We start from the raw sequence: 27,786 nt of genomic DNA on the forward strand, positions 1-27,786 counted from the left end.
GGTGAGGTTGGGACACAGTTCCAGGAGGCTGGGGTGAGAGTTGATCAATCTCCCCAAGGTTGATTACTACTCTATATTTTAATCCAGAATCCAGACAACAGTCGATAATTCATTTCCTAGGCTTCTCTGGTTTAAAAATTTTTTTGTTTGGTCAGATTCATTAGGGATTTGACAGAGCAGTTTGTTCACCTGTGTTAGATGCTCAGAAACTGTCACAGCACTGCAGTCACGCTCTTTGGGGACCTCTGACCTCTGACAAACTCCGGAGCACACAGGTCCAGGGAAGACGGGGGAAGTTCAGCTCAGCGCAGACACGTTATTATCGCTTTATTACCGACACCCCACACGTAGGTAATATCTAGGGGTGTAGTTTGTGACAGGTGTGGCCTCTTTCTCCATATATGTCTATAAACTAAACACACCTGCTTACTCACAGAGGCCCCACCCAACATCAACGGGAAACGGTCACAGTTTCTTTGTTTCTTTTAACAAAAGGGCGGGAGAAACCTTCTCAAATGAACCTAGTTACACTGTTTTGTTGATTTGGAAACTGCCTCCTCCAAATTACCCTCCAGCCAAAGGCTTTCTGCACCTGGAATTAGCTCTAGTCTCGCAAACAGAGAAGCCTGTGGCTGGCTCAGAACCTGGCCTTAGAATCTTCATCCCTTCACAGCAGGGATTCCCCAAGTGTACCCTAGGGACACTGGTCACCATCAGGTGTTGGTGTATGTTCTGTGAACTAAAGGTCAAAGGTGTCTGGGGAAGGCAGGGCTGTCTCAGTAGGTGGATTTACTGCAGGGCCTGGCCATCTTTCATATGCTAACTCACGCTGGACCTCTCCAAGGGGTCACCGTGTCCAGACTCCCCCAGTCACCTGTCACAAAATCCTTTCGTTTGGGGAGCCCCGCTCTGGGGAAGTTTGCCTTTACAGAATGCCTCTGAAGCCTGTCCCACACTCCTTCCAGGGGGCCAATTCTGTCCTCCCCAACCCTGGCTTTTTTTGACAGGTGCCACACCTCTCACCAGCCCCAACCTCTGGCCATGGCGGCCCTGTCCTACTTCCTGCCACTCCTGGCCCTGCCACAGCTGTTGTTCATGTCCCAAGCACCTGAGCCCTGCCCTGACGTTCCCAGCACTGAGCTGGGCTGGAACCTGGGCAGGTGTGTGTCCCCAGAGGACAAGTTAAATCTGGGCTTGTCTGGGAGCCCACGGGGCTGACCTGGGGAGCCAGTCATGAGAACCAAACATCTGCTGGGAGAGGGGTGAGCCTAAGGGGACGGACAGGTATGAGGGCACAGCTGCAGGCCAGGGGGGAGGGGTGATCCTGAGGAAGTACATTATCTGTCACCCGGGGCTTCCACTGAATCTCAGGAGGGAGAAGGCAAGAGAAGTGGAGCAAGAGAGAGAAAAGCACTCAACCGTCTAACACGGATGACGGCGCTCAGCAGAGCTGGCAGTGTTGGCTCCACTGCCTGGGCCATTTGTATTTTTCCTCTCGAGAATTACTAAGTATGGCTTTTGCCAATTTTTCTGTTGAATGGTTGGTCCTTCTTCTTCGTGATCTGTAGGCGTGTTTTTATAGCATACAATGATCATCAGTCCTGTATTTGTCCCTGTATATGTTGCAAAGGGCTGTACATAGTTCCCTTCCAGCCTGCTGCTTGTCTTTTAACTATATTTATGGTGTCTTTTGATATCCCAGAGTTTAAAATGTTTCTGTAGTCAAATCTATCAGTCTGACACGGGGTAAAGGAGGAGCAGGGAGCCCTAGGGTGCCACCAACGCTGTTTCCAGATCTTCACGCTGGTTATACGACATGTTCACTTCGTGAAAATTCACAGAACTGTCCACTTAGGATTTGTTCATTTCTCTGTATATGTTATACTTCAATAAAAAACAGTTCTTAAATCTCTCAGGTTATTTTTTCCTTTACAACTTCTGAGTTTTATGCTTTGCTTAGAAGGGCTTTCTGTACCATTACACTGTGGAAGCTTCTCCTATGTTTTTTCCTAAAACTTTAAAAGTGGGATTTCTTTACATTTAACTCTTAAGTACCTCTGGAATTTATATATGATTTAATGTAGGCCTCTAACTTAATTTGTGTCCACATGGGCTTAACAAATCCTTTTTCTGACTCTCCAGCTCTGGTTCCCTGGGAACCCATAAAGGTAAAACATAAACCACCAGATAAACCAGTTAACACTGCTTATGGTCAAAATGAACTTCATGAATGAGGAAGCCCCAATGGGGACACCAGGCTTGGGGCTTCCTTAAGTGCGACAACTTTTGTAGCTGAGCATGCCCCTCTGTGAACCCCGGAAACCATACCTATGGGGGTTTTATAAGGGATCCTAGCTCCTGCAGGCACAAGGCTGTAAGCTGGCGAGAAGCTAGCTAGTGACAGACAGCCGTGTGAACAGTCACCTGCGTGAACTGCGGCAAAGACCACTCACTCCCTGGAAGAGGAACCACCCGGCATTGACCTGTGGAGCAAGCCCTTCTCCTTTCTGACCAGACAGCCAAGGGGGACCTGCTCTGAAATATTTGGCTGAACAAAGGAAGTGCCAAGTTGCACAAACACCATTCACTGAGCGTCCACCTTTTCCCCCAATGATTTAAATTGTTACCTTAATAATAAACTAAATTACTCTATTTACATGAGTCTGTTTTGAGCCCTCTCCTCTAGTCTATTGATTTTTGCCTATTAAATCATTGTTAAGGCTTTATAGTATGATTTACTGTCTGGTAGATCAAGCCTGTCCTGATCTTTTTCAAAATCTTCTTGGCTATTTTGGCCATTTCTTCATCATTTGGCAGTGTTTCCTGAGCCTCTCCTCGTGTCAGACACTGTTGAGAACACCCCCCCCACACACACACTTATTAGTTTCTTGGGGCTGCCGAACAAAATACCACAAGCTGGAGAATTAAAGCAACTTGCACTTGATTAATCAACTGCAAAATCCAGCTGGGGGCAGGGCCAGGCTCCCTCGGGAGGCCCCATGGAGGATCCTTGCCGCCTGTTCGCCTTCTGGGAGCCCCAGGCCTTCCTTGGCTGGTGGCAGTATCACTTCCATCTCCGCCTGTCTTCACGTGGCCATCTCCCCTCTGTGTGTGTGTGTCTTCACATGACATTCTCCCCTCTGTGAGTACCTGTCTCTGTGTCTCCTCTTCTTACAAGGACACCAGTCCTACAGGATTAAGGGCCCACCCTACTTCAGGATGACCTCATCTTAATTCACACCTTAATTATGGCGACAAAGACCCTATTTCCAAGTAAGGTGACCTTCAGGTAGAGGGGTTAGGACTTGAACATATCTTTTTGGGGCGGACAGTGCAACCTACAACATCCTGCTCCCAAGGAGCTGGCATGCTCAAGACCCAACAGATGTTGCAAGCAAATAAATAAGGTAATTTCAGTGACACGTGCTACAGAGACAAGAAAACAGGTGAGGGAACAGAGACAGTTGAGGCGTGGAGGCCGTGGGCTGGTTTGGCTAAGGGTGGTCAGGAACGTCTCACCAAAGTCACCGAGTTAGGCCTGAACGAGGACAAGGTGGCCAGATAGAGGTCTGGGAAGAGCACTGCGGGCAGAGGGCACAGCCAGGGCAGAGGTGCTGAGGCAGGAGCCGGTCAGGGTCACTCAAGAAGAGTGAGCCCGGGAAATGGGGGGAGACAGGCTAGAGAAAGAGCCAGAGCAGAGGACACAGGCCGTGCAGGCTCGGTCAGGCCGCTGTCTGGGGTCAAGGGGACGGCCCGGGAGTGGCAGCCAAGAGGCCACTTAGGAGGTGGCGTGTGGTCCAAGGGAGAGAAGTAGTGGCTGGACTAGTGCCGTAGCAACTGCAACAGGGGAACCGGTGGATTCAGACATATTTTGGAGGTAGAGTGGTCTGGACGTCCTGGTGGATTGGACGGAATTGAGGAGAAGATAGGGATCTGGCTGACTCAAAGGTTCTGTCCGAGCATTTGGCCCACCCACGGGGGGCTGCCGTTACTCAAAACGGGAGGATTAAGATAAGCACAAGTTTAAGTGGTGGGTGCGGGGGGGGGGGGAGTCCCAGATATACTTTAAAGTCAGCCTGTTACGCTTTATATCAAACTCCTGTGGGGACTTCCCTGGTGGCGCAGTGGTTAAGCATCCGCCTGCCAATGCAGGGGACACAGGTTCAATCCCTGGTCCAGGAAGATCCCACATGCCGTGGAGCAACTAAGCCCGTGCACCACAACTACTGAGCCTGCGCTCTGGAGCCCGTGAGCCACAACTACTGAGCCTGTGCTCTAGAGCCCACGAGCCACAACTACTGAGCCCACGTGCCACAACTACTGAGCCTGTGCTCTAGAGCCCATGAGCCACAACTACTGAGCCCATGTGCCACAACCACTGAGCCTGTGCTCTAGAGCCCACGAGCCACGACTACTGAGACCACGTGCCACGACTACTGAAGCCTGTGCACCTAGAGCCTGTGCTCCGCAACGAGAAGCCACCGCAATGAGAAGCCCGCGCACCGCAACGAAGAGTAGCCCCCGCTCGCCACAACTAGAGAAAGCCCACGTGCAGCAACAAAGACCCAACGCAGCCAAAAAGAAAATAAATAAATAAATTTATTTAAAAAACCCAAACACTCCTGTTGATTGCATTTTACTCATAGGTACTTGCATTTACAGATTTATTAAGAACATTTTTACAATGTTGATGTTCCTTTCCCAAGAATATGCTGTACCTTTCCACTTATTCAGTGCGTCCATAAAGTTTTATAGCTTTACATATTTTATTATATTTATTCCCAGAAACTGTTGTTAATGCGAGTGGAATCTGTTTTTCCTATTACATACTCTAATTGACTAATGATGGTATATGAGAAAACTACCGATTTTCATCTGTTGAGCTTGAAAAGCAGCCAAGTTATTAATTCACTACGTCTCATGAACTATCACCTGCCTATCACCCAGCTCCAACAGGCATCAACATTTTCCCAATCTTATTTCACCCGCTGTGTCCCCACTGTGTGTGTGCACATGAGTCCATCTGTCTGTCTCCTGGAGGGTTGCCACACAAGTGCCAGACGTGATATCGCTGCACTCACAGAGACTTCAGGGACTGTCTCCTGGATTTCCCAAGTGCACAATCTTATCATCCGCACCCAAAGACCTGAGAGTGTTCAGGAGAGGGGAAGACAGAAGCCACAAATGTGACGACTTTCCTACAAGACCCAGGAGAAAGGTAGGGACCAAACTGAAGTCACAAAGTTCATCCTCTACAGCTCGCAAACTTTCCTCACAGGATCGCTCCTCAAGTTTTCGTTCCAGGTCTATTTTCTCTTGTAAGACAAAATTCTGATAAGCTCTCAGTAACCTAATTTTCCTAACAGCAAACTGACCCAGACACCTAAAGGGAGAGCGCTGCTGAAGTCAGACACACACCCAGAAACCCCTGAAGTCTGGAGCCATCCGTGTGCAGGCAGTGGTATTTCATTACAATTTCTCACTCCATAGATGTGTCTTAGGTCATTTGTTCCAGTTCTGTGGCTGGACTAAAATTTTATCACGACCAGACGAGTTAGAAAAGGCCATGACCTGTCCACCTTTTCCAGGGCGGTCTCCAGCTGGTATGGTGCCTTTTTGTGAATTAGCAAAAAGCGTCCCCTCTGGACAGATTCAGACCCACAGTCACAGCTTGGAAAGCAGGGGAGCTTGGGAGGGAACAGGAGTTCAGCCCACCTCACCCAGCCCTCCCACCCCACCACCTCACCCCAGAACCTGGCACGGAGGCCTGGACCTTCCCCTGTGTTCCCATCCCAGACTCCTGGGGTCTTTGCAAATGTCAACATTTTTAACATCCTAATGGATATCATACCTCTTTCCCTGTCAACAAAACTTAAAGAATAATAGCAATGAAGTTCTGTTACTTCTGGTTAAAATCAGTTTATACCATCAGACGAACTCTCTGAGTCCTCACTCCAAGCACTGTGTGTCTGGAGAAAGCAGAAAGTAGCCCTTAGAAATGGGAGGTTTAAGATTCTGTTTGTCCACTCCAGAGACCTACAGTGTCAACACGGAATTCCATTCCTGCAGCTCTGCTGCTGGCCCTCTTGTGTTACCCCCACAGATGTGCTCTTCCCATGGCTCTTGCCGCCTCGTCCAGCAGCACAGGGTCCTGGTCCACAGGCTCCTCTCCTCCTGGTCTACAGGCTCCTCCCCTCCTGGTCCACAGGCTCCTCCCCTCCTGGTCCACAGGCTCCTCCTCCCTGGTCCACGGGCTCCTCCCCTCCTGGTCCACAGGCTCCTCCCCTCCTGGTCCACAGGCTCCTCCTCCCTGGTCCACAGGCTCCTCCCCTCCTGGTCCACAGGCTCCTCCCCTCCTGGTCCACAGGCTCCTCCTCCCTGGTCCACGGGCTCCTCCCCTCCTAGTGGTCCCAGTGAAAAGAGAAGCAGGTGCCACTAGGCAGATGGACATTGTTATGAGGGCCTGGCTCAGGGCTGGGTGGGTGGCAAGTTACTTCCAGCCCTCGTTTTCCAATATTCCTTTCTCTATCCGTACCATTTAAATAAAAACAAAAGTCCACTGTTGAAACAGGCCGTGAGACGAGTGTCACTGTTCTGTTAAGCCAGAGCGTGTGCCCTGCTGCTGCAACTGATAGCCCCCCATCACTCCTCTCCGCCAGCAGGACCCAGCTCGGCTCTGCCTGACCTCAGCTCTGCTTGGCTGGGAAGCAGGGGCGGCAGAGGACTATCTCTGCTTAAAGAGTTTTTCCAACATACAACATTTATCAGCCACGGATAAGATTCACAGTGAAGCTAAGTCCATGCCATGTATAGGCAATAAAACACAGACAAACAAGCCCACCCACCCCCAGACACAGAACTTGCCCCACTCCAGTCCAGATTGTTAAAAAAAAGTTATTCAATATGAGGAAAGGTATGATTTTCAGAATGCCAGTGGATATTAATAAGAATCTGCTAAAAGAGCTACTCAATTAGCATAGTTTAGTTTAATAAATACCGTATGTTCCTAATTTAAGCTTAAATTGTTATGGCTTAAAAATTGTTTTTGCTGGTTACAGGAAAGGGGCAGAATCAAGAGAGAGAATTTCATGCATTTTAATTAATTCATAAGTCTCCAATAAAAAATGTATAGCATCAGATTCCTAGGTTTAGCTCAGACTTAGATCTGAGCCATCTTAGATTTTACTTTGCCAGGTCATTTCTCCTAAGATTCAAATTTCTGGGTAGTTTATAATTTTAACTAGGTGTGTAAAGTAGGGGTGTGGCTTATTTGCTTATGCTTAGTGTGTAAGGTTTTGTTTTGTTTTGTTTTTTTAAAGACACATGGAATCTGAGAGTAGGGAAGCCAGAATAGGTTGTCATGCATTAGTTTTCAGATTAGGATTCGAAGCCTGGGGGAATTAACTCAATTCCCCCAGATAAGGAATAGCTTAAGGCATCAGGGTTAAAATTCAGGTCTGAGGAAAGGAGTTTGCTTTTTCTGAGCAGAGATTACTACCACCTGTCAGGAATGTCAGTACAAGTTGAATACAAAAAGGCAGCCGGCCATCAGAGATAAGCTGTACATTGTGCTCACCTTAAATCTGGCCACTTTCCTAGCTCTTGATGGGTGACCGGACCATCCCAGTCCTCCGCTGGGTCTGAGCATTAGTCCTGAACACCTTGCCCTCTCCCTAGCCCACCCCCAAATCCCACATCAACACGGTAACTGGGAGAGCATTTGGTGGCCCAAATTCTCCGTGAGACCTCACAGTGTTTTAAAGGGCATAGGAAAAGTCCCTCTTCCTTTCTTACCACCTGTTTTGCCCTGAGCATCACGTCAGACCTTGTCAAAGAGCAGAAGTGGCAGAAGACGATGCCCTGTTCTCAGGGAGGATATGATTTCAGTGAAACACACACGAAAGAGTCAGAGAGTAGAGCACAAGGGTCCAGCAGGTGGGGCAGGGGGGATGGCCCCATCACGCCCCAGCAGCCTGGGGAGGGGAGGGAGAGGGGCGGAAATGGGCACAGAGGCAGGAACAGAATTAAGCACCAGCTCCCATGATGTTACAGAAGCCTCTCCGGGAGAGACCCATATCCTCAAAAAACTGCCTTAAAATTAAGTTCAGACTTTTGCATTTGTACTTTGGAATTGCTCCCATGAACTGGGCCACCAAAAGGAGCTGCTCTGCCCGCCCTCCACAGCTAATATGCTCAGAGTGAATCCTCCCTCCCACCCGGAGTCATTTTCTGAACCAAGAAGCTATATAAGCAAATGGCAACCCTCCAGCTTCATATGCCCCGAGTTTAGACTGCTGCCCCCCAGCAGCTGGCCAGATGCATCCAGCCTTCCTGGACGGGGCCCTGTGCTCCACAACAGGTGCCCAGTGCCCACCTTGGGTGCAAAGCAGTCTATCCACCCACGTGGCAGAGCCGTCCTCAGGGCCCCAGAACAGAGGACAGGAAGTGTGCAGGGCGCCCAGCACACTCACTCAGGAACCTTTCCCCACTCAAAATCGAGGAGAGGTTCAGGATGACACCAACGTGTTACCTGTTTGACTGTCCTCACATTGAGATGCACGTCCTTGGGGAGCCTGGGGTCCACTGCCACCTCTACACCGAGAAACCCAGCACTTCCTTCAGAGCCTTGAGTCCTAACCAGGCTCTGTTCTAGGTGTCGGGACATCCACTCAGAAGGAAGAGACCCGGCACAAGCCTCAGCTCTGCTAGAACACAGGACTGAAGCCCACACACTTCTCTTGAAGATCTCGCCTTTGTAATATCACATGCGCTGCTCAGAACGTGGGTGACTGCTTCCCCAAGCCTGAACACCCCTCTATAAAAGAGTGTCAGATGGAAAGCCAGTCACAGTCGAGATGCTATGTGATGCTTACACGCACCAGCAGCCCTCCTCTTCACTGACTACACGTGTGTTTTGAAACCCAAGATAAGCAGAGAGACAACAGGACACTGCTAGTGTTTTTCATACACACGCTGAAATTTCTTTTTTTCTGAGCATGGGATTTTAGCAAACATGCCGCTCTCTGGAGCCTCCTGGGCTCGTTCAAATCACAGCTCGGCCACTAACTAGAAACAGAACCTCATGCAAGTTCTTACACTTCCCTGTGCCTCAGTTTCTCCAAGTGTAACTGGAGATTATTAGGACCTGCCTCTTTGTGAGGACTGAATAAGTCAATACATATAAACCACAAACAGCGCCTGGTACATGGTAAGCACTCCATAAGTGTTAGCTATTATTATCAAGTGAACCAAAGTTTACTTGACCAGCTGAAAATTCAAAACACTTTGCAATACATATCCTTGAAGCAAAATGAGTTCATGTGTGTATTTCCCGAGATAGGCTACCCATAGAATACTGGATCAAGGACGGGCATGTCTTTAAGGGTTTCATTAAACTGTCCTCAATAATGACTTACATTTACATAACAGGGTCCCAGGTCTCCTTCCAGCAAGTCCTTGAAACAGGAAATGCCTGTAATTGGGCTGTTTTGTGCTGACTTTCACCGAGAATCCGCCATCTAGCAAAGCGCTCACTGTAACTCCAGCCTGGAGATGCCAGCGCAGCGCTGGGGCCTCGCTTTCAAGCCCTCAGCTTACTTGGGTGCACGCACCTTTGCCAGCCTGATTTGATTTTCCCCTGGAGACGGGCTGGCCACCACACACCCCCTAATAATAGGGACCCCAATCTAATTCCCAGGTCTGAGCCTGGGGCAGTTTGCCAGGGCTTTAAGGACACTTTGAGTGGGGAAAAAACACCATCCTCAGGTGAAAAGGTGACACCGTCCATCAACAGAAGCTGAGCAGTCACAAATCACAAAGGGGTGCCTGGGTGCCCAAGGAACGCCCCAGAGTAAGACCTAGGCACACCTGGCCTGACACCTACAGGGTCTGAGCCAGGTACCATCGGAGCCCTGCACCCCCTGTGTGGAACTATTTGTAAAGTTTCAATCAAGCTCACAAACTGTTAAGTAAAATACGTTTTATCCTTTTGCCTTGAGAAGGACACCCCCAGGACCAACTGGAAGGCCAGGTCCAGAATGTGCCCAGTAGGGAGAGCCGGCCCCAGCCTGGCCCCCTTTTCTTTCCACCGACCCCAGCCCCCTCTGGGCTTCATACCACCTTGCAGGGGCCTCGTGCACACACCTGAGGACACCCCAGCAAGTGTGTGTCCACTCCCACTCACACCCTGCACCCTTGCTACACCCCTCCTCCAGACCTGGGTAGACTCACCCACTGCACAGTCTGTCGGGGGCCCTGGGAGGAGACCCGAGCAGGCTGGATGCAGGCTGGGCACCACTTATGCAGGAGATTCCAGGATCCTGTGTACCTGGACTGGGGTCCAGGGGTGGTCAGGGAGAGGGCCACAAACAGCAGGGGACACGGCCGCTTGGCCCGACTCCTCATTTTGGTGAGAGGCACAGGGCAAGGCCCCCTCTTGCCGTGGTCTAGGGGCAGTGCCTCCACTGGGTCCAGACCATCTCCTTCGAGCCCATCAATGCTGTCCCAAGAGGGGGGACACCCGGCTCTTCCAGGCTGTGGTTTACTCTTCCCGTGTGATCACTTCACTCTTAAAAATGTATCTTGGCCGGAATCTCAGAATCAATTCACACCACCATTTCTGTTGTTGGTCACATTTCAATCCATCAAGTAAATCTGAATTTACGCACATACAAATGCAAGTCAGGAAGAAAAAAAAAAAAAAAAAAGCCAAGCCAAATTAATTAAAATCTTGCTGGCAATAAACCAACTAAATTTTAGGAAATTTATTTTTCATATAAAATACAGGGGCGGGTGACATAGAATTGAACTGTACTGATAACCACCCACAGTGAGTGACAGGTACAGCAGATTCACTTTTCCTTCCACTTCTGTGTACATCTGAACATTTTCACAATTAAAGGTTAAAGGAAAAGTTTTGGAGCCACGCAGCCCAAAAAAGGAGCCTGGCGAGATCTGATATCACATTCCTCCTGGTGAGTTACCAAAAAAAGCCAGGCAGAAGCACACTAACTCAGTTTGCCATCTTGTCAATATTACGAGCAGCAAACCTACAACTGGGAAAGGCCTGTTCATGAGCCACGGACACAACAGGCCGCTGCGACCTGGGGTCACCACCCAGGTTTCCCAAGACGGGAGCCCGAAGCCCCCAGCAGTCCCTACCTGCGCTTCAGTCTTTACCCAGGAGGATTCATTCGACTCTCTCAGATGCCCTTAGGCAGGTCAAACTTCAAGTCACTGACCAAATAAACCCAGGCCACGAAGCCTGACAAAGTAGCCAAGGTGGCAGTTTACACAGAGCCTTGCTCGGCTCCATGGCCACGTCTCCAAGTGAAACAAAACTTGACGCTGTGGCCTCTCCCACAGCAGCTGGGAGAACCCAGGCCCGTGTTTACACAGGACCTCTTCCCCCAGAAGCTCAAGGTAATTTTGGGACACTCACTAATTAGCTTAATTAAGTCTCACGGAGCCTCCTGCCCACCTCGCTCCCTGCTCCACAGCACGCATGGCTGGGGGTGGGAGAGGCAGGGCTGCACGACTCACACCCACGTGTAAACACACGTGCACTTGCAGACCACCCTTCCTGGGGGGCTGTCTGGAGAACACTGAACTCTGGAGCATTGCTGTTGGCTCTAAAAATGGACGAAAGTCATGAACAATAGGTACAGTTCCCTTCATCTGGTCTGCACGACGTCTGAAAGCGACAAAGAGAGAGAAGACAGCAAGCGCTTTTTGCCCCAGTACCAAATAAGAGAACATCTGTATGTTAACTGTGGACGGCAGACCCAGGGGAACTGTTACAGGCTCTGGCTTTGTATCTATACTTGAGATGCCTCCTACTGTTGAATCAGGTCATCGAGAAAACTTGATAAAAACCTTTGAAATTGGTGCCAACCTGTTTGGCTTTTCTGCCTCTGGAATTCCTGTTCCCGCTGACCCACATTAAAGATGGATTCTCAACCTAATTCTTTTAGAAGCTGGAACTTGGAAGTATTCCTCCAGCAAACCTCCTGCTGGCAGGCTAGGTGGCCACCTAAGTCACATTGGAATAGGATTAACCTAGAAATCGGCCAATCAATGATCATCAGTTTTTCCTAAACTCACCACCCAACTCAAGCCCCTATCACAGCACTGCCTGAAAACACCAAGCAAAGGTGAGCCCCTTTCAATGGGAAGCCTTTTCAAGTTATGATCCTTACGGGTTGAAATGTGCCTTGAAGGGCTGTGCTTATGCCTGTTGGGCCCACCTAGCTCTCCTGCCTGTCCCCGTAAAAGCAGCAGCGTGCACCTGCCGCAGAGCTGCACAGAATTTAGGACCACTCAGGGGCCAGGGAGAAACCACTGCCCTCGACAGTGGGAATAAACCCTCGACTTAAGTCTGCTTGACCTCTCATTCCTCATTGGGGAGACCCATCACAGGAAACCACAGCTGACGGGAAATGTAAGCTGCCCCCAACCTTGAACCTCATGGAATGGCCAGGGTTCCACTGCCAGCTATGCCGGCTGCCACAGGTGTACTGCCCCTCGCAAAAGTAGAGACTGCAACCTTCTGGGGGGTAAAAAAAAGGAAAGCACTCTTAACCTCATCCACAAAAGGAAAGCAAAAAGCTAGACCTTTAGAACACAGATGGGAATTTCAAGTTCAGAGCCGGTCTATCCAATTGTGATGTGTTTAGAATACTCTAAAAGTCTGAGACAACAACTTTCTAGTAACAGTAAGGCTCCTACAATCCTTCTCTGGACCAGCAACATCACCAAATGCTACAGCTGTCTTTTAAAAATAGTTTCAATTGAACAGACCATTGTTTTGGGTTGCACGAGGAGAGGGGATTCAGAGCGCCGCCTAAACGAGCTCCAGAGATGGGCGCGAGCCGTGGCTATCAGCGTGGACCCCAGAGGCGGGCAGGAGACGCTAAGGCTGCTGCTGCAGCCACCAAGAATCCTGTGTGCAAGCACAGGGCACTATCCACACCTCCCCTCCCTGGAGCCTGTGCAGCCCGCCACTGCCAGGGTCCCACGATACAGGGACAACTTCCCCGGGAGAACACACGGCGCACCTCAGGCTGGTGCGACATGCAGGCTCACCCCACATTCCGTGCCCCTCCCTCCCCCCGGCCTGAGTGAGCCAGAGCCCCCTAATCAGCTGCTCCTTTAACCCCGTCCTGTCGGAGGGGGAACAGACGCCCTCAGGTGACCTACACGCAGAGGTGGGGCCAAATCCAAAGCTGAACACCGGGAGCTGTGCGAACAGAGAAGAGAAAGGGAAATCTCTCCCAGCAGCCTCAGGAGCAGCGGATTAAATCTCCACAATCAACCTGATGTACCGCATCTGTGGAATACCTGAATAGACACTGAATCATCCCAAAATTGAGGCGGTGGGCTTTGGGAGCAATTGTAGACTTAGGATTTGCTTCCTGCATCTAATTTGTTTCTGGTTTTATGTTTATCTTAGTTTAGTATTTAGAGTTTATTATCATTGGTAGATTTGTTTATTGATTTGGTTGCTCTCTTCCTTTTATATATATATATATTTTTTTTCCTTTTTCTTTTTGTGAGTGTGTATGTGTATGCTTCTTTATGTGATTTTGTCAGTATAGCCTTGCTTTTACCATTTGTCTTAGGGTTCTGTCTGTCTGTTTTTTGTTTTTTTTTTGTTTTTTTTTTAGTATAGTTTTTATCGCTTGTTACCATTGGTGGATTTGTTTTTTGCTTTGGTTGCTCTTCTTTCTTTCTTTCCTTTTTTTTTCTTTTTTTAATTACTTTAAAAATTTTTTGTTTTTAATACTTTTTTAAATTTTTTATTTTAATAACTTTATTTATTTTCATTTTTGTTTTCTCCCTTTTATTCTGAGCTATGTGGCTGACAGGGTCTTGGTGCTCCAGCCAGGTGTCAGGCCTGTGCCTCTGAGGCGTGAGAGCCAAGTTCAGGACACTGGTCCACCAGAGACCTCCCGGCTCCACATAATATCAAATGGTGAAAGCTCACCAGAGATCTCCATCTCAATGCTAAGACCCAGCTCCACTCAACGACCAGCAAGCTACAGTGCTGGACACCCTATGCCAAACAACTAGCAAGACAGGAACACAACCCCACCCATTTGCAGACAGGCTGCCTAAAATCATAATAAGGCCACAGACACCCCAAGACACACCACCGGACGTGGTCCTGCCCACCAGAAAGACAAGATCCAGTGTCATCCACCAGAACACAGGCACCAGTCCTCTAAACCAGGAAGCCTACACAACCCACTGAACCAACCTTAGCCACTGGGGGCAGACACCAAAAACAACGGGAACTACGAACCTGCAGCCTGCGAAAAGGAGACCCCAAACACAGTAAGTTAAGCAAAATGAGAAGACAGAGAAACACACAGCAGATGAAGGAGCAACGTAAAAACCCACCAGACCAAACAAATGAAGAGGAAATACGCAGTCTACCTGAAAAAGAATTCAGAGTAATGATAGTAAAGATGATCCAAATTCTTGGAAACAGAACGGAGAAAATACAAGAAACGTTTAACAAGGACCTAGAAGAACTAAAGAGCAAACAAACAATGATGAACAACACAATAAATGGAATTAAAAATTCTCTAGAAGGAATCAATAGCAGAATAACTGAGGCAGAAGAACGGAGAAGTGACGTGGAATATAAAATAGTGGAAATAACTACCACAGAGCAGAATAAAGAAAAAAGAATGACAAGAATTGAGGACAGTCTCAGAGACCTCTGGGACAATATTAAACACACCAACATTTGAATTATAGGGGTCCCAGAAGAAGAAGAGAAAAAGAAAGGGACTGACAAAATATTTGAAGAGATTATAGTTGAAAACCTCCCTAATATGGGAAAGGAAATAGTCAGTCAAGTCCAGGAAGCACAGAGAGTCCCATACAGGATATATCCAAGGAGAAACATGCCAAGACACATATTAAGCAAACTATCAAAAATTAAATACAGAGAAAAAATACTAAAAGCAGCAAGGGAAAAGCAACAAATAACATACCAGGGAATCCCCATAAGGTTAACAGCTGATCTTTCAGCAGAAACTCTGCAAGCCAGAGGGGTGTGGCAGGACATATTTAAAGGGATGAAAGGGAAAAACCTACAACCAAGATTACTCTACCCAGCAAGGATCTCATTAAGATTCGACAGAGAAATTAAAACCTTTACAGACAAGCAAAAGCTGAGAGTTCAGCACCACCAAACCAGCTTTACAACAAATGCTAAAGGAACTTCTCTAGGCAAGAAACACAAGAGAAGGAAAACACCTACAATAACAAACCCAAAACATTTAAGAAAATGGGAATAGGAACATACATATCGATAATTACCTTGAATGTAAATGGATTAAATGCTCCCACCAAAAGACACAGACTGGCTGAATGGATACAAAAACAAGCCCATATATATGCTGTCTACAAGAGACCCACTTCAGACCTAGAGACACATACAGACTGAAAGTGAGGGGATGGAAAAAGATATTCCATGCAAATGGAAATCAAAAGAAAGCTGGAGTAGCAATTCTCATATCAGACAAAATAGACTTTAAAATAAAGACTATTACAAGAGACAAAGAAGGACACTATATAATGATCAAGGGATCGATCCAAGAGGAAGGTATAACAATTGTAAATATTTATGCACCCAACATAGGAGCAACTCAATACATAAAGCAAAGGCTAACAGCCATAAAAGCGGAAATCGACAGTAACACAATCATAGCAGGGGACTTTAACACCCCACTTTCACCAATGGACAGATCATCCAAAATGAAAATAAATATGGAAACACAAGCTCTAAATGATACATTAAACAAGATGGACTTAGTTGATATTTATAGGACATTCCATCCAAAAACAACAGAATACACTTTCTTCTCAAGTGCTCATGGAACATTCTCCAGGATAGATCATGTCTTGGGTCACAAATCAAGCCTTGGTAAATTTAAGAAAATTGAAATCGTATCAAGTACCTTTTCCAAACACAACGCTATGAGACTAGATATCAATTACAGGAAAAAGTCTGTAAAAACTACAAACACATGTAGGCTAAACAACACACTACTAAATAACCAAGAGATCACTGAAGGGCTTCCCTGGTGCGCAGTGGTTGAGAATCTGCCTGCCAATGCAGGGGACACGGGTTCGAGCCCTGGTCTGGGAAGATCCCACATGCCGCGGAGCAACTAGGCCCGTGAGCCACAACTACTGAGCCTGCGTGTCTGGAGCCTGTGTTCTGCAACAAGAGAGGCTGCAATAGTGAGAGGCCCAAACATCGCGATGAAGAGTGGCCCCCGCTTGCTGCAACTAGAGAAAGCCCTCGCACAGAAACGAAGACCAAACACAGCCAAAAATAATAATAAATAAATAATAAATAAATTTAAAAAAAAAAGAGATCACTGAAGAAATCAAAGAGGAAATCAAAAAATACCTAGAAACAAATGAAAATGAAAACACGACAACCCAAAACCTATGGGATGCAGCAAAAGCAGTTCTAAGAGGGAAGTTTATAGCAATACAATCCTACCTCAAGAAACAAGAAATACGTCAAATAAACAACCTAACCTTACACCTAAAGCAATTAGAGAACGAAGAACAAAAAATCCCCAAAGTTAGCAGAAGGAAAGAAATCATAACGATCAGAGCAGAAATAAATGAAAAAGAAATGAAGGAAACAATAGCAAAGATCAATAAAACTAAAAGCTGGTTCTTTGAGAAGATAAAAAAAATTGATAAACCATTAGCCAGACTCATCCAGAAAAAAAGGGAGAAGACTCAAATCAATAGAATTAGAAATGAAAAAGGAGAAGTAACAACTGACACTGCAGAAATAAAAAGGATCATGAGAGATTACTATAAGCAACTATATGCCAATAAAATGGACAACCTGGAAGAAATGGACAAATTCTTAGAAAAGCACTACCTTCCAAGACTGAACCAGGAAGAAATAGAAAATATAAACAGACCAATCACAAGCACTGAAATTGAGACTGTGATTAAAAATCTTCCAGCAAACAAAAGCCCAGGACCAGATGGCTTCACAGGCGAATTCTATCAAACATTTAGAGAAGAGCTAACACCTATCCTTCTCAAACTCTTCCAAAATACAGCAAAGGGAGGAACACTCCCAAACTCATTCTACAAGGCCACCATCACCCTGATACCAAAACCAGACAAATATGTCACAAAGAAAACTACAGGCCAATATCACTGATGAACATAGATGCAAAAATCCTCAACAAAATACTAGCAAACAGAATCCAACAGCACATTAAAAGGATCATACAACATGATCAAGTGGGATTTATCCCAGGGATGCAAGGATTCTTCAATATATGCAAATCAATCAATGTGATAAACCATATTCATAAATTGAAGGAGAAAAACCATATGATCATCTCAGTAGATGCAGAAAAAGCTTTCGACAAAATTCAACACCGATTTATGATAAAAACCCTCCAGAAAGTAGGCATAGAGGGAACTTACCTCAACATAATAAAGGCCATATATGACAAATCCACAGCAAACATCGTTCACAATGGTGAAAAAATGAAACCATATCCTCTAAGATCAGGAACAAGACAAGGTTGTCCACTTTCACCACTATTATTCAACATAGTTTTGGAAGTTTTAGCCACAGCAATCAGAGAAGAAAAAGAAATAAAAGGAAACAAATCGGAAAAGAAGTAAAGCTGTCACTGTTTGCAGATGACATGATACTATACATAGAGAATCCTAAAGATGCTACCCAAAAACTACTAGAGCTAATCAATGAATTTGGTAAAGTAGCAGAATACAAAATTAATGCACAGAAATCTCTTGCATTCCTGTACACTAATGATGAAAAATCTGAAAGAGAAATTAAGGAAACACTCCCATTTACCACTGCAACAAAAAAAATAAAATACCTAGGAATAAACCTACCTAAGGAGACAAAAGACCTGTATGCAGAAAACTATAAGATACTGATGAAAGAAATTAAAGATGATACAAACAGATGAAGAGCTATACCATGTTCTTGGATCGGAAGAATCAACATTGTGAAAATGACTATACTGCCCAAAGCAATCTACAGATTCAGTGTAGTCCCTATCAAACTATCAGTGGCATTTTTCACAGAACCAGAACAAAAAATTTCACAATTTGTATGGAAACACAAAAGACCCTGAATAGCCCAAGCAATCTGGAGAAAGAAAAACAGAGCTGGAGGAATCAGGCTCCTGGACTTCAGACTACACTACAAAGCTACAGTAATCAAGACAGTATGGTACTGGCACAAAAACAGAAATATAGATCAATGGAACAGGATAGAAAGCCCAGAGATAAACCCACGTACATATGGTCACCTTATTTTTGATAAAGGAAGCAAGAATATACAATGGAGAAAAGACAGCCTCTTCCATAAGTGGTGCTAGGAAAACTGGACAGCTACGTGTAAAAGAATGAAATTAGAACACTCCCTAACACCACACACAAAAATGAACTCAAAATGGATTAAAGACCTAAATGAAAGGCCAGACACTATAAAACTCTTAGAGGAAAACATAGGCAGAACACTCCATGACATACATCACAGCAAGATCCTTTTTGACCCACCTCCTACAGAAATGGAAATAAAAACAAAAATAAACAAATGGGACCTAATGAAACTTAAAGGCTTTTGCACAGCAAAGGAAACCATAACCAAGATGAAAAGACAACCCTCAGAATGGGAGAAAATATTTGCAAATGAAGCAACTGACAAAGGACTAATCTCCAAAATTTACAAGCAGCTCATCCAGCTCAATATCAAAAAAAACAAACAACCCAATCCAAAAATGGGCAGAAGACCTAAATAGACATTTCTCCAAAGAAGATATACAGATGGCCAACAAACCCATGAAAAGATGCTCAACATCACTAATCATTAGAGAAATGCAAATCAAAACTACAATGAGGTATCACCTCACACCAGTGAGAATGGCCATCATCAGAAAATCTACAAACAATAAATACTGGAGAGGGTGTGGAGAAAAGCGAACCCTCTAGCACTGTTGGTGGGAATGTAAATTGATACAGCCATTATGGAGAACTGTATGGAGGTTCCTTAAAAAACTAAAATAGAACTAACATAGACCCAGCAATCCCACTACGGGGCATATACCCTGAGAAAACCATAATTCAAAAAGAGTCATGTACCACAATGTTCACTGCAGCTCTATTTACAATAGCCAGGACATGGAAGCAACCTAAGTGTCCATTGACAGATGAATGGATAAAGAAGATGTGGCACATATATACATGGAATATTACTTAGCCATAAAAAGAAACGAAATTAAGTGATTTTTAGTGAGGTGGATGGACCTAGAGTCTGTCATACAGAGTGAAGTAAATCAGAAAGAGAAAAACAAATGCCGTATGCTAACACATATATATGGAATCTAGAAAAAAAAAAAAAAGGTTCTGAAGAACCTAGGGGCAGGACAGGAATAAAGACACAGACATAGAGAATGGACTTGAGGACATGGGGAGGGGGAAGGGTAAGCTGGGACAAAGTGAGAGAGTGCCATGGACATAAATACACTATCAAATGTAAAATACATAGCTAGTGGGAAGCAGCCGCATAGCACAGGGAGATCAGCTCGGTGCTTTGTGACCACCTAGAGGGGTGGGATAGGGAGGGTGGGAGGGAGATGCAAGAGGGAGGAGATAATGGCGATATAAGTATATGTATAGCTGATTCACTTTGTTATAAAGCACAAACTAACACACCATTGTAAAGCAATTATACTTCAATAAAGATGTTTAAAAAAATAAATAAATAAAAATAAAAATAGTTTCGCTTAATTTAAGAAGACTTCACAAGTTAAGTATTCAGCCCAAAGTCTACTGAAAAATGAATGCTAGGTTAAGTGACAAATGTGGAGTGCACGTGAGCTGAGGCCCATTCCTGTCATTACACCCTCTGTTCTAGAATCCAGACTACTGTAATCACCAACATAATATACATGATTTCAGCCCAAACCTAATTTCCAATGGAAAATATGCATTGTATTACTTTCATTAATCATTTTAAAATCTTCACTTTTGAAAAAACAAAGTCTTTTTATCCCAGTGGCTTGAAAGGAACTCATATATATAGGAACCTTGCTTAAAGTTGCTGTCATCCAACTGAATAATATTTTAATCTCTTTGATGAAGCAGTACTTTTGTACCATGCAATTTAATCTCTCAGCTCTGATACATGTGGTATGAAGCAGACATCTAAAATGGAATGGAGATTTCTGTGGTTTTCTTTCAAGACCTTAGTAAATGACCAAATTTGGACTTTTCGGGACAGAGCACAAATTGGAATAATCTGATAATAATTTAATCCATGACTACTGCACACTTATGGTGCTGACAATACTGGAGATGTTGTTTTAGTAACCAAGTGACTGAAAACAAGCCAGATAACTATATGCTAATGAAATGATTAGGGAAGCAGAAATAGAAGAGATGGTCCTTCCAAGATGTATACCGAAAAATCTAATTGAAGAATTGATGCATACAATCTGAAAAAAAAGATGATTCAATTATAAAATGTGGTGGGCGTGAGTGCACAGGTCATATACCTAAAGGACTGGTGACCCTCCTCTGAGCTTTGTTTAGCTACAAACAGGGGAGATGCTGGACACCAGTTGTAAGCCTACTCTCTAGTGTTCAGGTAAAGTTCTAACAATTCTACCTGGTTTCGCTCTCTTTGTTACCTGGCCTTCCTCATGAATGTTAGCCACAAAACAAGGTGATTCCAAGAAGCCGCACACTGTACAACAATACAGAAATAGTCACTGGAAGTCAGGTAGAGCTGTTTGTCACCTTAGGCAAGCACGTTTCTTAGCCTCTTCAGGCCTCAGTTTACTCCTCTGTAATATGGGGATAATACTAGTCCTTTTGTAGAATTGTGAAAATTAAATGAGATGGTCTCTAAAGCCCTTGACACAATGTTAGTGTCAAGACTTCCTGGAGCTCAGAGGTGAAATACACTGACTTGGCAACTGGCTAATGTCAAATACACCCAGGACAGAGTCACCAGGTTTTTTTGTTTTTTTGTGGGTTTTTTTTGCCTCCAAGTCCTATACTTTGCAGTACTGACGCTTCTCAGCCAAGTATTTACATGAGGCAAAGGTGCCATCAGCGCTTTCTCCGGAGTCTATGTTATGGTGCTTTTGTCCCCATCCACCCTGGGAGTGAAGGAGGCCATCACAAGGAGGCCATCACAAGGGAACCGGCATTCACTGGTTTCATCAACAGGTGCCAGAGAAAAACAGCGCCAGGCACTTGGTCGGGCTGCCTCCTAAGTCACCCCTCCTGGATGGTATTGAATCTGTAACGGGTCCCGGGGGAGCGCGGGGCAGAAGAGACCAGAGGCGGCTCTCCAAGAACGGACCCCGCCGGCAGGCGCGCAGACCGCAGACCCCTGTGGGCCGCCTGTGCACCCGGGAGCAGCCACACGTGTCTTCTGGCGTCCCCGGCGTCACTTCATTCAAACTGGCCACCCGCCACCCTGCGCGTGCGACCCCACGCCTCGGCCACCTCCGCGCCGCCCGGGACCGGTCACCTCGGGGACGGGAGGTGCCTGTTTGTCTAGGTCTCAGCAAAGGCAGGCGACCTCCCCTCCAGGCATCCTCCCCGGGACAGGGGACCAGGGCGCGGCCCGAGCCCCGGCGCCGCTGCGGAGTCGCCGGCCCGGAGCCCCGGGCGGCGCCGCCTGCCGCACTCACCGAGCGTGGCCACCGTGCCGGCCTCGAAGAGCAAGCAGTCCCCGCGGCCGCGCGCCTCCAGCAGGATGCTGCTCTCCCCCGAGGCCTCCAGCCGCCCGAGCAGCCGCAGCCCTTTGCTCAAAGCCATGGGCGCGCGGCCCGCCGCCGCGGCTCCACGCGCTCCCGCGACTTCCAGGAGTTTCACTTCGCGCCCACGCCGCCGCCCGGCACAGGCTCCTCCCCGGCTCCTCGGCGGCCTCCGCCCCGCCGCCTCCTCTGCGCCCGCGCGCGCCGCCCCGGGCAGGTGAGGGCGCGCGGTCGCCTCCCCGCCTCCCGGCCGGCTCCGCCGAGGCGCCGCGCTCCCCCCAGCGGCCAGGCAGCGGTGGGAGGCCTCCGGGCTCGCTCGGGGCTAATCGGGGCCCGAGTGCGGAGGGGAAGTCCTCCTGCGGGGGGCGGCAGCCAGGAAGGAGGATTCCACACATTCCTCGGCGCGGAGGAGGCTGCAGGCCGCGGGGCGCCCTAATGCGCCTGAAACGTTACAGGACGCCCGCGGCCTTATATGGGCAGCCGGGGCCTGGCCGGCGCCGCGAGGCTGGAAACCACCGAGGCCGGGCGCTCCGAAGTCCACCCGGCCCTCCGCTGTCCTCCCTGGTCCTCCCGGTCCCGCTCACGCCTCCGTCTCTCGTCTACTTCTGCGACCCTGGACGAGTCCCTTGTTCTCTGTGCCTCAGTAGCCCTACGGGTGAAGCGGGATTAGTAACTGTAGCTACTTCGTAAAGTTGCGGTGAGGATGGAGTTAATTCGTGTAAAGGGCTTGGTGAGTGCCTGGCGAGTGGAAAGTGTTCCCTAAGTGTTGCCTTCTAGCTTTCTGTACGGAGGGTACTGCGGTCCACTGTCCACCCCCAGGTAGAATTTGGGAGGATCAAAGGTGTGTTTTCTCGGAGAGAACTGAGACCCTGATCTCTAGACCTGCAACTTACCTTGTGACCTTGACTTCTCTGAGCCCGCTTTTCTCCTTTGTCAGATGGTGACCGGAACCTGCCCCACCGGCTTACAGGATGGGTGCGGAGTCGGAGGAGCCGAACGCTCAGGGAGTAACGCGCAGGGCCAACTGTGAGATGCTGATGGGTGTGGGTGCGCCCGTGAGGGGGCTCTTCCCTCTCCCTGCCTGCGCCCTTTCCCTCCATCTTGCAATCCCTCCTCCCACTCTGGTGAGTGTGTACAGTCCTTGACTTAAGGGTAGATACTACAACAAGCCAGTTTGTACTCAGACGTGTGGACAGCAGCACATATCCGTGCATCCTCTGCTGGCGTACGAGGACCTGGCAGCTAGGCAGGGCCCCTCTTGGCACTGGGTTTTAGCCAGGATGTCGGGACTGGTCTGCAGGGGAGGGGACAGGAAGGGGAGGGCTTCCCTGGAATCGCCCTTTGGTTTGGGGGGCCTCGTTTCCTTCTCCTGTAAGGGGTGTGTATGGATGGCCCTGAGACCTCCATCAGGATGTTCCCATCAGGCCCCACACCCAGTTGGTTCCTCTCACACCCATTCTGCTCACATGGAGAAGGCTGTGGGTTAAGCCATTTGTCTCCCGGGCAAGTTCCAGAAGGAGCAGAGCCCCCGGTGGCAAGCAGGATGGTGGCGCCCTTGCAGAACACTCAAGAATGACCAGGAACGCTTCCTGTCTGTGCCAGGGCGCGCGTGGTCCACGCCCAGCGGCCGAGACGCCTCGGCTGCGCCTTCAGGATGACGGAGTGGGAGACAGCTGCACCTGCAGTAGCAGAGACCCCCAACATCAAGCTCTTTGGGAAGTGGAGCACCGATGATGTGCAGATCAATGGCATTTCCCTGTAGGATTACGTCGCAGTGAAAGAGAAGTATGCCAAATACCCGCCCCACAGTGTAGGGCGCTATGCGGCCAAGTGCGTCCACAAGGCGCAGTGCCCCATCGTGGAGCGCCTCACCAACGCCATGATGATGCATGGCCACAACAATGGCAAGAAGCTCGTGACTGTGCGCATCACCAAGCAGGCCTTTGAGAGCATCCATTTGCTCACAGGCGAGAACCCCCTGCAGCTCCTGGTGAATGCCGTCATCAACAGTGGCCCCCGGGAGGACTCGACCCTCATTGGGCGAGCTGGAACGTGTCCCCGCTGCGCCCTGTGAATCAGGCCATCTGGCTGCTGTGCACAGGTGCCCGTGAGCCCACCTTCCGAAACATCAAGACCATTGCCGAGTGCCTGGCAGACGAGCTCATCAGCGCTGCCAAGGGCTCCTCCAACTCCTACGCTATCAAGAAGAAGGATGAGCTGGAACGTGTGGCCAAGTTCAGCCTCTGATTGCCTGGCCACAGCTGCAATAAACCTGTTTGCCCTTTGGGGTGGCCCCCCCCCAAAAAAAAAAGAATGACCAGGAACCACCAGACATTCCATCCTCTGTGGATACCCTCTCAGGGAGTGATTTGGGAAATAAAGGAAATGTGAACAACAGCAGAGATTCAAGTCATTCCTGAGCCTTCTGCCCCCTTGTCACAAATTCAATTATGTGGTGGATATCCCGGGTATGATGCTCATACGCTATCCAAACATTTGTAAAATGGAGACATTATTTCCTCCTGAGAACAGTGTACCCATTAAATGAGGCAGAGTAGCCTTTGGCCCACTTTTTCTTTCCTTTTAGATGCAAAGCTCACTTCTTCCAGGAAGCCTTCCTGAGATGCTGAGGTTCCAGACAACATTGTTTATGTACCCTCAGACTCACAGATCTTCACTTCAGCTCTCACCTGCTCATATGTTGCTTGAGAAGTGTTTTTAGATTTCTCTTAGCCCTGTTTCACAAATTTGGTCATAAGATCTTAGGAAGGGGACCAAGTCTTTTAAAATTTTCTCTCTCTTCTTTCCTGCCTTTCCTAGTATCACATAATTTACAGCTCTGCACAGTGGCATGCTGAACATATTTTAGAAAATTTCCTATAGTCCAGACCAGCACTTGAGCTTTACAGCTTATGGAATCTAAGACACAATCAACTGTAAGATGAACCACTGTTTTATGTACCATTGAGAAAGAAAAAATGGTGTCAATTAAACCATGTAATTAAATTGTTAGCAATGCCCTGATTTCAGCAATGCTATAACATGCATCTTAGACACCAATAATGGCTGTTCCCCTACCTCTGAGAATTGGCACCTGCTGTGTTTTCAGGTCATGGTTTGGAGTGTGATGGTCCACAGGGGCAGCAGAGGAAGCCCCACCCTTACATACACACTGCCTTGATAGGCTGAGGGTCACTCGGGCACTGGCACGTTTAGCAGATGGAGAAAGTATCAGATCTTGAGACACTCGAGAAAAAGGTCAGCTCTGATACCTAAACCATGAGTGGAACCTGGGAAGACCAGTGGACCCATGTGAGTGGGGAAAGCTTGGGCACATCCCACTCCTGAGATGCAGAGCTCTTGGAGGTCTATGATTGGAGGGGGAGGAGGTGAGGCGGGAAGGAAAAGCCAGCTCCATCACCCCTGGAGTAGACAACGGCAGGAAATGCAACGGGGCTGTGGCCTGGGGAGTCAGCCAGGACCTGGGGAGCCAGGGAGCCCAGCAAGTTATCAAAGCAGAGAGAGAAATAGGGGAGAGATACACAAAAGGCTGTACTTGGTGCCTATTGCATGAGAGGCAAAAGGACAGTGAGAAGTCAGAAAGGAGCCCAGCGTTGAGAGAATGGGGTGGTGGTGGCCCCATCGACAGAGACAGGAGAATGAGGGAGGAAGCCAGTGTGACCAGAGACAGGGGGTGTGGGAAGTGGGCCTGGTCTGGCTTGTGCTGAGTTTAAGATGAGGAGGGTCAGCCAGTGGGAAAGGCCAGAAATGAAGAGTGGAGGCTGTGAGGGGAACAGCTCTCTGAAAGGGGGTTGGGGGGATGAAGGCCAGTCTGAGTGTGGGAGGGGCAGGAAGAAAGAACTAGAAAGAAGTAGCCTGAGATTAGGGAAGCCCAGGTGTGGCAGGGGATGCTCTGGGAAGCAGGATGGTTACTGGTTTGAGACCCTCAGAAAGGTCCCTAACAATGAGGACTCAGGAAAGAACCTTGGTTTGGTGAGGAGCTAATGGTGACCTCTGAATTAGAGGGTGGGAAAAAAGTCAGCTTGCAAAGAATTAAGGAAGAGGGCTTCCCTGGTGGCGAAGTGGTTAAGAATCCACCTGCCAATGCAGGGGACGCGGGTTCGAGCCCTGGACCAGGAAGATCCCACATGCAACGGAGCAACTAAGCCCGCGAGCCACAACTACTGAGCCTGCGCTCTACAGCCCACGAGCCACAACTACTGAAGCCCGTGTGCCACAACTACTGAAGGCCACGCACCTAGAGCCTGTGCTCCACAACAAGAGAAGCCACTGCAATGAGAAGCCTGCGCACCGCAACAAGGAGTACGCTGCAACTAGAGAAAACCCATGCGTAGCAATGAAGACCCAACACGGCCAAAAAAAAAAAAAAAAAAAAAAAGAATTAAGGAAGAAATGGGGCAGTAAGCGTAGTCTGCTGACTCTGGAAGCCTGGCTGGGAAAATCACAAAACAAAATAAATAGGATGGTGGGCAGAAGGGACAAGAGACCTTTCTAAGACGGACCAGGCCTGCTTAGATGATGTTTATATCAGATCATCCTAGCTGCTGAGTTGAAACTTGAGGGAGCAGTGGCGCCAGAGAAGGGGCGGCTGTGACAACCCGGGGCGCTGGCGGTACGTGGACAAGGGCGTTGGGAGTGGGGTGGAGAGAAACGGCTGGGTTCGGTATAGGTCTGTGAAGCGTGAGCCCACAGGATTTGCCGTTAGAGCAGATGTGGCATAAGAGGAAAAGGCAGGAGTTTGGATGATGCCATGATCTTGGCCAGAGCACCCGGAAGGATGGAATTGCCATCATCTGAGATAAGGGCAGCCGTGGGAGGAGCAGGTGGCTGGGTGGGTGGGCAGACTGGGGCATGTTAATTTTGAGATGCCCGTTAAAAATCCAGGTTGAGAGGGACGCCCAGCCCGAGACCCGGGAGTTAGCAGAGCCTCAGGGCAGCAGGTGACACACCTACCTGTGGCCACCTTGGAGCCCCAGCAATGCGAGTTGGCCCTGAGGGGACGCGGGTTCGAGCCCTGGTCTGGGAAGATCCCACATGCCGCGCAGCAACTGGGCCCGTGAGCCACAACTACTGAGCCTGCGTGTCTGGAGCCTGTGCTCGGCAACAACAGAGGCCGCGATAGTGAGAGGCCCGCGCACTGCGATGAAGAGTGGCCCCCGCTTGCCGCAACTAGAGAAAGCCCTTGCACAGAAACGAAGACCCAACACAGCTAAAAATAAATAAATAAATAATAAAAATAAAGGAATTCCTTTAAAAAAAAAAAATCCAGGTCGAGGTGCCGAGTGGGCAGTCAGTTACGCAAGTCTGGAGTCCAAGGGCGAGGTCTGGGCAGAGAAGTAAATGTGGAAGCTATCAGCATCCCGATGGTGTTTAAAGCCTTGGCCTGGGTGAGTTCACCAAGGGCTGAGTGCTAGTCAGAAAGGGAGGAGTGAGGGCTGAGCCCAGGGGTGCTCTGATCCGGGGCACTGAAGGGGAGGAAGGGGGCCCCAGAGGCTGCTCTGGGTCCAGTAGGACGAGGACTGGTCCTTTGAGTTTCGTCACGTGGAGGTCACGGCTGCCCCTTATGAGAGCAGTTTTGGGACATGGGAGGAGGTACAAGTAGTTCTTTTTTACAGCCCATTTCTTCTTGCATGACCCCTCTGTATAGCCAAGGATCTAGGTATTGACTCCAGGTGATTGAAAGCACGCAATACACTTTGAGACCGTGATTTTGAACCCTCTCAGCTTCTCCCTGTAAAACACTCCATCGCTCTAATTACACTTGGACCGTCTTCCAGTTTTCCTGCCTCGCAAAGTTTGGCACACACCGGACACCATTCTCTAATAGGGCTCTGACTCATGTAATAATTAAGTGACTGACTCACGCATAATTAAGGTGATGATAATAGGATTTTTCTGGGTTCGTTTCAGTTTCATGTACCTTTGAACTTTCCTTAAAAGGGATTCATTAAACGTACAA

At 48.2% G+C, this 27,786-nt stretch overlaps 1 protein-coding gene and 1 pseudogene across 5 annotated transcripts in view; one reads left to right on the top strand and one right to left on the bottom strand.

Annotated features, from left to right (window-relative positions):
• The window catches only part of SYNJ2 (synaptojanin 2), a 115,143-nt gene extending 93,063 nt beyond the window's left edge, over positions 1 to 22,080 (bottom strand). For 4 of the 5 annotated variants that reach the window (XR_011075041.1, XR_011075040.1, XM_068551717.1 and 1 more), the window contains exon 1: positions 21,741 to 22,078. Coding sequence is in view for 3 of the 5 variants with exons in the window: in XM_068551717.1 (XP_068407818.1) it covers positions 21,741 to 21,867 (127 nt within the window). In the remaining 2 variants the exon portion in view is untranslated. Of the gene's footprint in view, positions 1 to 21,740 lie in introns of all 5 variants that reach the window. The other variant, XM_068551718.1, reaches the window with a different exon arrangement.
• Positions 22,081 to 22,084: 4 nt separating this feature from the next.
• On the top strand, positions 22,085 to 24,203 carry LOC137769685 (small ribosomal subunit protein uS7-like; annotated as a pseudogene).
• Positions 24,204 to 27,786: the final 3,583 nt, after the last annotated feature.

The sequence above is a fragment of the Eschrichtius robustus genome, chromosome 9 (genome assembly GCF_028021215.1).
Source record: "Eschrichtius robustus isolate mEscRob2 chromosome 9, mEscRob2.pri, whole genome shotgun sequence".
NCBI lineage: Eukaryota > Metazoa > Chordata > Mammalia > Artiodactyla > Eschrichtiidae > Eschrichtius > Eschrichtius robustus.